The 12,755-nt window shown below is 37.4% G+C and overlaps 1 protein-coding gene across 1 annotated transcript in view; it reads left to right on the top strand.

Moving 5' to 3' along the window:
- The window catches only part of sarnp (SAP domain containing ribonucleoprotein), a 105,016-nt gene that overhangs the window by 29,877 nt on the left and 62,384 nt on the right, over window positions 1–12,755 (top strand). Inside the window, exon 4 of the mRNA XM_051676688.1 lies at window positions 8,204–8,262. Coding sequence (XP_051532648.1) covers window positions 8,204–8,262 — 59 coding nt within the window. The remainder of the gene's footprint in view (window positions 1–8,203; window positions 8,263–12,755) is intronic.

The raw sequence follows: 12,755 nt of genomic DNA, 5'->3' as shown, positions 1-12,755 counted from the left end.
TTCTAATTGGATACTTTTTACTCTTACTCAAGTAATTATTTATGTTAGCACTTTTACTTCTACTTGAGTAAATATTTTTAAAGTAATTGTACTTTTACTTGAGTACAGTTTTTATTTACTCTACCCACCTCTGGTAATGGTGGCCGTAGGTTCTCTGTCCAGACAAACACTAGGATGACATCACTGTTCTGGAATGAGCAAGGCCAACCCCTGTAACCATAGAAACGTCATACCAATGGCTACATGACCTGTCAATCAAATCTTGACTAACGATCCATTGGCTGCATCTATTCATTGAAACGGCCAATGTGCATTTTTGAAGAGGTCATGGAGCCTTTGATCTGGTTTGATTGACAGCTCCGCCTGTGAATTACTGAGAGACTCGTGGGTGGGCTCAAACAATGTGGACGTTTCACCGGAATAGCGGAGACCTCAAGACCTCGATGCTGATTGATTAAATAAGTTTTATAATCAATATTTTATTGATAATAGACATTTTAATTTATGTGATGATGCAAGCAAAGGATGATTTGGATAAAATGGTCAAGTCTACTTGCAATCGTGGACATTTACCATGGATTGTATGCTTGAATTTCCTGCCATCATCCGATCGGATCAAAACCAGAAGATATAAAAGATAAGTAATACCGCTCACATGTTGCATGTTTTAAAATCCACTCTTTCAGTATTTTAATGCATTTCTGTAATGACGTCATTCAGATCGCAAACAGTGGCCATATTTCGAAGCTATAGACTTGTAGCTTTCAAACAATATAAGGTTTGTCAAGATTAAAGTCGGATATGAAGGTAACAGGCAGTAAACTTAGTTGAAGTCAGAAGTTTACGTACACCTTAGCCATATACATTTAAACACAGTTTTTTACAATTTCTAACATTTAATCGTAGAAAACATTCCCTGTCTCAGGTCAGTTAGGATCACTACTTTATTTTAAGAATGTGAAATGTCAGAATAATAGTAGTGAGAATTATTTATTTCAGCTTTTATTTCTTACATCACATTCCCAGTGGGTCAGAAGTTTACATACACTTTGTTAGTATTTGGTAGCATTGCCTTTAAATTGTTTAACTTCGGTCAAACGTTTTGGGTAGACTTCCACAAGCTTCTCACAATAAGTTGCTGGAATTTTGGCCCATTCCTCCAGACAGAACTGGTGTATCTGAGTCAGGTTTGTAGGCCTCCTTGCTCGCACACGCTTATTCAGTTCTGCCTACAAATTCTCTATCAGATTGGGGTCAGGGCTTTGTGATGGCCACTCCAGTACCTTGACTTTGTTGTCCTTAAGCCATTTTGCCACAACTTTGGAGGTATGCTTGGGGTCATTGTCCATTTGGAAGACTGATTTGTGACCGAGCTTTAACTTCCTGGCTAATGTCTTGATGTTGCTTCAATATATCTACATAATTTTACTTCTTCATGATGCCATCTATTATGTGAAGTGCACCACTCCCTCCTGCAGCAAAGCACCCCACAACCTGATGCTGCCACCCCCATGCTTCACTGCTGGGATGGTGTTCTTTGGCTTGCAAGCCTCACCCTTTTTCCTCCAAACATAACGATGGTCATTATGACCAAACAGTTAAATTTTTGCTTCATTAGACCAGAGGACATTTCTCCAAAAAGTAAGATCTTTGTCCCCATGTGCACTTGCAAACTGTTTATACTGTAGCTTTTTCTATGGTGGTTTTTGAGCAGTGGCTTCTAAGTTGCTATGTAGCCTTTCAGGTTATGTCAGTATAGGACTCATTTTACTGTGGATATAGATACTTGTCTACCTGTTTCATCCAACTTCTTAACAAGGTCTTTTGCTGTTGCTCTGGGATTGATTTGCACTTTTCGCACCAAACTACGTTCATCTCTAGGAGACAGAATGTGTCTCTTTGGGATGAACCAGACTTGTGGTGGTCCACAATTTATTTATTTTTTCTGAGGTCTTGGCTGATTTCTTTTGATTTTCCCATGATGTCAAGCAAAGAGGCACTGAGTTTGAAGGTAGGTCTTAAAATACATCCACAGGTACACCTCCAATTAGCCTATCAGAAGCTAACTGTCTAAAGTCTTGACATCATTTTCTGGAATTTTCCAAGCTGCTTAAAGGCACAGTTAACTTAGTGTATGTAAACTTCTGACCCACTGGAATTGTGATATAGTCAATTAAAAGTGAAACAATCTGTCTGTAAATAATTGTTGGAAATATTACTCGTGTCATGCACAAAGTAGATGTCCTAAATGACTTGCCAAAACTATAGTGTGCTAATATAAAATCTGTGGAGTGGTTAAAAAATTAGTTTTAATGACTTCAGCCTATGTAAACTTCTTCAACTGTAAAAAACGCTACGAAAGCATATATGGGACGATGCCAGTTAATGGGCTAAACTAGCTCTTCAGTATACTTACTGTCTAATTGTTCATATGACAACTAAAGAAGAAAACATTTGCAACATTTTGTAAGGAATTTATTTAATTTTAATTTATTGTATTTCAATGTTTTATCAATTTTATTATGAAATGAAAAAAGTTTACATCTATCTGTCTATTTTGATAAAATAATTGAAATACAATAAGATGTATCATGCTGCATCAAGACTTATTTTGTAATCAAATCATAATGATGTATCTAAAAATGCTAATAACTTTTGATCATTTTAAATCTTCACAAAAATGCAGTTTTCACAAATCTTTGCCATTCCTGTGCTTGGCCCCAATAATTGCTGTTTGCAGCTATATTTATAAAAAAAAAATTCTGCCCTAAAACTGATCGTGCAGACCAAACCATAAGGCCTAGAGACTTGAAAATTTGGGGAAAGGTAGTACTTCTCCAGTTTTCAACGTTGCAAAGTCTTGCCCCAATCGACCTCACGATGGCGCTACACTGATAAAAAAATATATTTTTTTTTTCCAGTGATTCCTTGCACCATGCCAAAGATTTTTGCTCCGCCCCTTCGTTTTCCTGCCACTCGTCCTAGGTCGTTTGTCCAATCAGATCCCAACCAGTGCAGAAAGATTCAGCAGAGTCCCAATATGAGAAGTTGTTAAAGGATTTTTGACATTGATTCATCGTTAAACAGTATGCCAAAATGTAGGTAGTGGGAGAGGCCACTTTTACTTTTTTTTTAATTTGGTACACTTATGTAAGAAGTCATTCTGAGAACTCACAAAAAAAAAAATTTCACACCTCTGCCTCTTGGGGGCGGTACCTTCGATTCTCAAAGCTACACCAAAACATAAGCTGTGGGCATTGCCACTTTTACTTAAACAGTTATAACTCTTGAATGGAATGAGATATTTTCACAAAATGTGAGACACTTATGTATGGGGTCATCCGGAGGACACATGAATAAATGGCATACCTTTGCCTCTTGGTGGTGCTATAACAGTCAGGAATGTGAAAAATACCATATCTGTGTGATTCCTCACCTAATGTTTCTCAAAATTAAGGCAATTTAACATTGTTTTAGTAGTTTTCAGGCTATCTAATTAATACTTCATATCTTTTGCTTGTGAACTTGAAAGACCTTAAAGGCTTTAACCCCGTTAATTGCTGCTTGCAGCTATATTTATTAGGGGTTCAAGCACGAAGTGCTGGAACCCTGTTGTATTTGTACTGATTTTCTTTTTATTAGGGATCCAAGCATGAAGTACTGGAACCCTATTGTATTTGTTCTGATTTTCTTTTCATTATTAGGGGTCCAAGCACCGAAGCTGCAGGAACCCTTTTGTATTTGTTTCGAGTTTTTTATTATTTTTCTTCTTAATTTTTTTTTTTTTTTCTGCCCTAAAAGTGAATGGGCATCAGAGACCGTAGGTCATAGAGACCCCAAACTTGGCAGGATGGTTCCGAATCCCCCCACTACTCGGGCTACAGACACACATCCGTCAGACACTAGGTGGCGCTTTTACGAAGATTTTCACGGTACGATAACCGTCTCAGAATATTTCACGGTATACGGTATTACACAATTATTATTATTATCAGTTACAATGACCCTTATCGGAGTTTTTTATTTTTTTTTATTTTTTTATTTTGAACAAACACTATTATAATTGAAACTTGAAACCATTTTTTTTTTTTTTTTTATGGAAGTATGTGTAAAAAAAGTCTCCCTTTTGAAAATAAAATAGAGTAAATAAGAAAGCAGACAGAATTATAATAATAAACCGAATTATAAACATGATTAAAAAAAAATAGCATGTAACTGTAAAATGTTATATAACTAAAGCATGTTAGATTACATGTTAAATGGACTACTAAATGAAAAATAACATCAGCTGTGTGAGCTTTTAAAGTAATGTCCTATGATTATTAACAATTAACATATACTGTAGGTGCACGACAGTGCAGCCAGACTGCTCCTGTCTGTACCTTTAACTCAGTGGTTCTCAACTGGTTTTGCTTCAGGACCCAGATTTTTCTTTGGAAATCAAGTGGCGACCCACCATAGTAAAAACGTAACCTGTATTTAACGTATCCTGGGTCGCATTTCCTTTTATGTTGCGTAGTTTTGTTCATGGTTTTCAAGTACAAGGACATGCATCGTGACATTATTTTTGTTGTTGATGTCAACAACAAAAGCGACCCCTTTTAAAAATTGAAGCGCATATTTACTTATGAGCCCATTATTATCCCGTTTGTTTCCTAATTTCAAACAATTCAAACAGAACATACATATTACACAGGTGGAAAGGCTCCTCATTACCATGGTTAGGTCAGTGTAGCTAGACTTAAATAATAGTAATAATAATAACAAATTATAGTATTTTTGAAAAAATAAGTACTAGCTGAAACACATCTTGAAACTTATTGTTGATATAAAATGAGGTCTAATAGATTCTACCTTTTAGATTATTTTATATGAAACTATAACATTGTCAAAATATAACAGTTACTTTTACTCATGTAAAATTGTGAAACAATTTTGTAAAGGTGATGAATAATGGAAAAAAAAAAATCGCGCATAGCACAGTGTTGCTCTTTTCCTCCTCAGTGCTGTTTGGCATGTCTGGGCTGCCTACTGTTTGAGAGGTTTGACTTGACTTCCTCCGTAATGCTTTAAACTAGAAAAGTCTCACTAGAATTTAAATTGGTCACATCAGTTTTGAGGTCTGTGCTCCGCAATATCAAGGGAAGCCCGGTTGTTTCACGTGTGTGCCAGAGAGAACAGCAGATCATGATTGCGAGCTGGTTCCGTTACACTCGTGCGAAAGTGTAGATGAGAAGCCCTTAGCTGATTGCGAGATTATCAATAAATCTGCCTCGGCAGTCCCAAATAGGCTATCACTTTGGTGGCCGCCAAAATATCTTCAATGGGAGAACCATGGCATTGTTCTTTCCCTGCTGTCCACAACCCAGTCCGAATAAACCTGTGACCCACCAGTTGAGAAACACTGCTTTAACTCACACACTCACTTATGTCAGACCCCCTCGCCTCGCTTCTCTCTGACATTTTCTCCGCAGCATGTGTGTCTGTGTGGCTGACGAGTCTGACAGGCAGTCGAGGAGGAAAGGAGATGCGCACACGCAGGTGAGATTCTCCGTCCGGTTGCATTTTTATTCTCAATACCGTAGATAAGCAAATGTACATGGTATGAAAACCATCTGCAACCCTAGTCCTAGGCCATTTGCCTGATCGGAACCCATCCAGTGCAGAAATATTCAGCAGAGTCCCAATATGAAAAGTTATCAAAGGAATTTAGAAATTGATTAATCATCAAATGTTACGCAAAAACGTATGTAATGGCCGTGGCCACTTTTACTAAAAACAGTTATAACTTTTGAACAGATTGATATCTATAATTTTGCTTCAAAAGATATGGATTCAACCACTGGTTTCATATGGATTAATTTTATGAGGCCCTTATGCTTTTTACAGCTTCAAAATTTTGGTACTCAATTTTCAACAAATCTAGTTTAGGCCAGATCTATTCTGTCAATTTGTATTATTTGGCATCCACTGGATCATTTCTGTCAGTTCTGATTATTTTGGTTATTTCTTCATATGTGCTTGGACCCTGATGATTGCTGATTACGGTATACGGTGCCTTGTGCTACAACATGAATTTGCACTCTGTTTACTGTGATCTGCTAAAAACAGAGCGTGCAGTGCTCATGATGGTGTTTTCCCTGTATGAGCCTTGGAGGAGCCTTAAAAGGTATGAGCAGCCGCTGTCAGCACAACACTGTCTCACATTCACAAGCGCTCATGTTTGAATTACTTTCAAACCATATATTTCATTAAATCGCAGCTTTTGCAGTTAAATCATCTCACAAGGACGTAACGTGATTTTAATTTGTGGGCTGAATGTTTACGTAATGTCATTCGTACGTCAGTTAGTATCAGTTGTTGGTATTAGAGCATTAATATGAGTACCAGTACATGAGCGCGGTATCGGGCCAAATACCAGTATCCGTATCGGGACATCCCTAGTAAATATGATCAAAACTAGAAACAGAGCAAGAATGGTCACAGGCTGCTTAAATGCCTTATCCCTTCTCATTTGAGAGATTTAACAGACTCTTTGAACTACGGTGAAATTGTATCGTGTTCAACATGAAACTCTGCCGTCTTCTGCTGTGAACTGTTGGCTTGATTTTAATATCAAGATAGCAGAGATTTTATTTGTGAGATTTTTTGAGGTAAGGTAATAGAAAACATGCACTGAATCTCTGGAAATCCAGACTGCATTTTTTTTATTTTTTTAATGTTGGGCTTGTGTTTGCTGTTAAATAATAGGGCAGTATGTATTGTGTCCATTACATGTATACTGATGCTTACAGCGGTGTAACCTATTTGTATTCTGTGATGCTATTCTTCTCACCACAATTGTACAGAGCAGTTATCTGAGTTACCGTAAACTTTGTCAGTTCGACCAGACTGGCCATTCTCCTTTGAATTCTCATCAACAAGGTGTTTCCATCCACAGAACTGCCAAATCCCCAGATGGGCTGGTTTGAGTATTTCTGTAAGTGCTGATCTCCTGGGATTTTCACGCACAACAGTCTCTAGAATTTACTCTGAATGGTGCCAAAAACAAAAAAACATCCAGTGAGTGGCAGTTCTGTGTACAGAAATGACTTGTTGATGAGAGAGGTCAACAGAGAATGGCCGTACTGGTTTGAACTGACAAAGTCTATGGTAACTCCGATAACCACTCTGTACATTTGTGGTGAGAAGAATAGCATCTCAGAATGCTATTCTGAGATGCGGAGATGCAGTCCCCTTTTTGCACTGTTTTGGCAGCACGAAGGGGACCTACACAATATTGTGCAGATGGTTTTAATGTTGTGACTGATTGTGGTTGATTGGTGTATATTTGTATCATTACTTTATAGTTCTGTTGCAGATGCTCACTGTGGTCAGATCTATTTGCTGCATTCTACAGTTATTCTACAGAAATACAATTCTAATGGATGGACCTGTTTATTTTGGGCAATACATAATATGTATCTATTATATTTATATATACAGTATCTATTTCTGATATGTACATATCTCGTCGCTGCATTCTACAGTAACTCCACTATAATACAGTTCATAAGAATGTGAGCATGTTGATTTTGACCACTATGTATAATCTGTTAAATATTTATATTACTGATGTTTACTGTGGTCATGTCTATTTGCCTCATTCTACAGTAATTCCATCAGAATTTTGGAATCTGTGATTTTTTTTTTTTTTTTTTTTTTCTTCAAGGTGCTTCAGTCATATTTTGTTTTCCATGTAAATGCAAATGAAAAAAGGGAAACAGCATTTTGTTAATCATTTTAATGAAAATTTTAGATTTGCCGATAGGCCCACTCATTTTTCTAGAGGCCCACCCAAACAAAAAATCCTGCCTATGCCCCTGGTGTCTGTGTCTCTGTCTGTGTGTGTCTCTGTCTGTGTGTGTCTCTGTCTGTGTGTGTCTCTGTCTGTGTGTGTCTCTGTCTGTGTGTGTGTCTGTCTATCTGTCTGTGTGTGTGTCTGTCTGTCTGTCTGTCTGTGTGTGTGTCTGTCTGTCTGTGTGTGTGTCTGTCTGTCTGTGTGTGTGTCTGTCTGTCTGTGTGTGTGTCTGTCTGTCTGTGTGTGTCTGTCTGTGTGTCTGTCTGTCTGTGTGTGTCTGTCTGCGTGTCTGTCTGCGTGTGTACGCCGGCATAATGTTTCATTGGCTCCTCATGACACATTTTGCGCATGTCAACATTTCAGGAAGCCTTTGCCAAAGAAGAGAGCGCAGCCCAGAGCCAAGAGTGTACTGTACCTGAAACGTAAGTCTTTCATCATTTTGTTGTATGTTGGTTTTTGCTGATCAGAGCACTTAAGTTGTTTTAGAGACATCAGCACATTGGAGACACATGGGAAAAGATCATTTCTAGAATTTTAACAGTTGTAACAGTGTAAATTGTTGCCATCATATAGTGAAATTGCTATTATCTTAAAAAAAAAAAAAAAAAAAAAAAAAACCTTTGAGAGCAGTTGGGCCAAAGTCAACCTTAATTTACAGAGCGCATTTAAAAACAACATAAGTTGACCCAAAGTGCTTTACAGATCAAACAAACAAAATGACAGAGTGATATAAAAACAGGTTGATTTAAAATTAAATATAAAACATAATAAAATAAAAAAACATTTAAATACAACATCATGTATTTATCCATTTCAAACTATTCAATGATCTATTCAAAAGCTACAGAATAAAAATATGTTTGTAAAGAATATTTAAAAATGGCTAATGATGAAGCTGGCCTCACATGGAAAGGGAGACTATTCCATAGATTAGAACCTATCACAGAAAAGGCACGGTCACCCTTAGCTCTATAGCAGCAACGAGGAACCTCAATAGAAGTTGATCAGAAGACCTGAGGGCTCTGGTGGGGGAGTAAGGGGTGTAGAAGGTCACTGATATATTGGGGCAAGAGACCAGATAGTGCCTTGTAGACAAAAATCTGAATTTTAAAATTGACCCTGAATTTCACAGGAAGCCAGTGTAGATATCCTAAAACCGGGGAAATGTGATCCCTCTTTCTTGACCGTGTTAAAAGCATTGCTGCTGCGTTTTGAACTAGCTGTAGGCAGGATAACGCAGTTTGGGGCAGACCAATGTACAATGAGTTACAGTAGTCTAACCTTGATGTAATGGAGTGGATCACAGTTTCTTTATGGGAAAGAAAATGTTTTATTTTAGCGATAGATCTCGGGTGGAAAAAGCTACCCTTGAAAACAGCACTGAACTGCTTATTGAAAAGTAACAAGGAGTCTAAAATCACTCCAAGATTCCTCACATGATCTTGTACATTTGATGACAGAGGACCTAACTGGGCAACCAGGCCAGGTCAGGAGGACATGGAGGAACCTAAAATCAGAACTTCGGTTTGCTTTCATTTAATTATAAGAAATTGTTTGCCAGCCAATGTTTAATATCTTTGAATCAGTTTAGGGCGTTTTAAGGTGAACAGTTCTTGTCTACACTCACTGGGAAATAAAACTGGGAATCGTCAGCATAACAGTGATAAGATATGCTGTACTTCTGGAAAATAGAGCTCAGAGGAAGCATATACAGGGAAAATAACAAGGGTCCTAATATCGACCCTTGAGGGACACCACACTGTAATTGAGCTGATGTAGAAGAAACATTTTCAAAGAAACTATTATTATTATTATTATTAATATTATATTTGGAGAGCACCATTTAGCTTTGTCTCATTATTTTCTGTAGCATGGAGTCTTCAGTCCTGTTCCTGGAGAACCACAGCTACTGATGGTCGTGTTTGAAACTGCTTCATGAAACTTCAAAACATCTACGAATTGTTTTTTTTAAACCAGTGCTTTGGAGCACAAAAATCAAACTGGCCAAGTCACGTCATTTTAGCAGATGAATACGATCATCCACATGCTCAAAGTTGGTTTATAACATAATTGCATTTTATTAATTTATAACTAAATTAATTTCATTTCATGTTTAAATTGGATACTGGAAGTTATTTTTCATCATCTAAGTATATGGAACCTTTTGAATTCAACACAATTTTTTTTTTTTTTTAACTTAAGATGCTATGTGAAATCAAACTAACTTTAATTCATGTCTAATTTCTATAAGACTAGTTATAATATTCTGACTGTACCCATGAGTAGACCACTTTTCAGTTGGGACTGTTCTAGTGAATTTTTTTCTTTTTTTTTTCTATTCCATAACAGATATTGTTTGCCTTTTGTTAGGCTCTTAATGATTTAAGTAATCTAATGTAGTCAGGGAATATTTTAAGGCAAACAAAGTCAGTTTATTTCCTAATATCTAATACTATTCTAACAGAACATATATGACACATAAGAAAAAACATTGTCCATAATTTTTCCATGAAGCCCTGTATGTGCTTGTCCTCTTATGTACAATGCAATGTCTTAAGTTAATGTATGACCATGGATGGTAAGACCATGGATCCCAGGCTTTAGTTGTGCCGTGCAAATGCATGTTTCAGATGAGAAACATATTTAGCATGTAAAAAGCATTGAACCTGAGATGAATATCATGAAATTTGTTTCGGCGACCCAAAATTTTACTTTAGCAGCCCAATGCAGAAAAACCCTATTAACTGTACTTAAAGGTATACTTTAAAAATGAAAATTCTCTCATCATATAATCCCAGGTGTGTATGACTTTCTTCAGCAGAACAAATTTGAAAATATCTTGGCTCAGTATGTCCGTAAAATGCAAGTGGAAGTTTATCAGATTTTTGAAACTGAAAGTGCTGAGGCCTTAATGTTCTTCTAAAGATTATTATTATTATTAGGGCCCAAACACTGAAAGTGTGGAGGCCCTATTGTTCTTCTAAGGATTATTATTCTTTTCCAGGTTTTTGGTACTTTTGCGGTACTAAACGTGTGAAAACTCTTGAAATTTTGCACACACAGAGTTGTCAGCCATTATGGCTAGGCAAAGTTGCAGCAGGGGGCATGCGGGGGCGTGGCTCTGTAGCGTCCCCATTAAAATGGGCATGTAAGAGGGGCTCTGTAGAACCACTATTTTCACCTACAGTCACCAAAATTGATACATATATAGTTCTCATCAAGCCGAACAACTTTCATACAGTCATTAGCTCCGCCAAACAGGAAGTCGGCCATTTTGGATTTTCTGAACATTGCAAGCTCTGAACTTTTAAAATACTCCTCCTAGATGATTCATGTAACTGGCACCAAATTTGTGCAACATCATGCCAAGAAATTGTAGATGCTAAATTGCAGGGGGAAAAATATTTTGAACAGTGTCGCCATGGCGAAGCAATACATTTATGGCAAAAAATGGGAAACAGGAAGTTCCTTATCTTCTGTGTGCATTGTATGATTTTGATGAAAATTCAGCTGTATGTTTGGTAATGGGGGCTGATCACATTTATGCAGGTATTATGGGTCACAGTCATAGCGCCACAAACTGGCAGCAGGAAGTATGGCACTTTTAACAGACTGTGAAATTGTTTACATGAATTGATTCAAAATTCTTCGGAATAATGTCAAGACACTGCTAAATTTGTAAAGGGATATTTGATATCTTAAATGCATTAATTGTTGTTATTCCTTTTTATATTTGGGTGTTATTGAGGCACTTGGCATGCTTAGCATTTCATGAAATTTTGCACACACATCAGAGTCGTCGGCCATTAGGGCTGGGCAAAGTTGCAGGGGGGGGGTGTGCTGGAGGGGCTCTGTAGTGCCATCTAGAAGATGGGCATGTTTGGGGGGCTCTGTAGCACATCCTTTTTGAGCTACAGTCACCAAACTTTGTACACATAGATCTCAAGTTGGACAACTATTGCACTGACAGTCATAAGCTATGCCAAACAGGAAGTTGGCCATTTTGGATTGTTTGAAAAATTTAATTTTGAAAACTCCTCCTAGGGATTTTATGTTACAGGTACCAAATGTGGGAGACATCATGCTAAGACATTGACGATGCTAAATTGCATATGGATTTTTGATATATCGAACGATGTTGCAATGGCGATGTGATAATGTAAAAAATTTGAAAAAGGAAGGGTCTCATATCTTCTGCATGCATCGTGTGATTTACATCAAAATTTTGCCGAATGTTTGGCCTTGCGGGCTGATCACATTGATGTGGCTATTGTGGGTCACGGTCATAGCACCACCAACTGGCGGAAGTGTGGCACTTTTAACAGACTTTGAAATATCCCTGTTATGTTTACCTGAATTGCTTCACATTTTTTTAGAATAATGTCAAGACAGTGGAGTTTTAAAATTCTGAAGGGAGACTTGATATCTTAAAAGTGTTGCTATGGCAACAAATTAAATGTCATTATTCCTTTTTGTGTATATTCACATTTTTTAGGTACTTGGCATGCTGGAATTCTCATGATATTTTGCACACACATTAGAGTTGGCAGCCACTAGGCCTTAGAAAAAGTTAACACATGAGCATGGCTGGGGAGCTCTGTAGCGCCACCTTTTGACAAAAGTGGTGGGGTCAGTTTCTTCTACTGTCATTAGCTCCATCCATCAGGAATTCGGCCATTTTGGATTAAATGTGCATTTTTTGGAAATTGCAGGCCCTAATACTCCTAGGGGATTAATTTGACTGGCAACAAACTTAGGCAATATTATGCCAAGACATTGAAGATGCTAAATTGCCGAATAACTTTCATACTCAGTCATTAACTCCACCAAATAGGAAGTCGGCCATTTTGGATTTTCTGAAAATTGCAGGCTCTGAACTTTTAAATACTCCTCCTAGGGGATTCATGTGACTGGC

The sequence above is a fragment of the Myxocyprinus asiaticus genome, chromosome 37 (genome assembly GCF_019703515.2).
Source record: "Myxocyprinus asiaticus isolate MX2 ecotype Aquarium Trade chromosome 37, UBuf_Myxa_2, whole genome shotgun sequence".
Classification (NCBI taxonomy): Eukaryota; Metazoa; Chordata; class Actinopteri; order Cypriniformes; family Catostomidae; genus Myxocyprinus; species Myxocyprinus asiaticus.
Note: the sequence above shows the minus strand (reverse complement) of the source record. Positions and strands in the feature narration are given on the sequence as shown.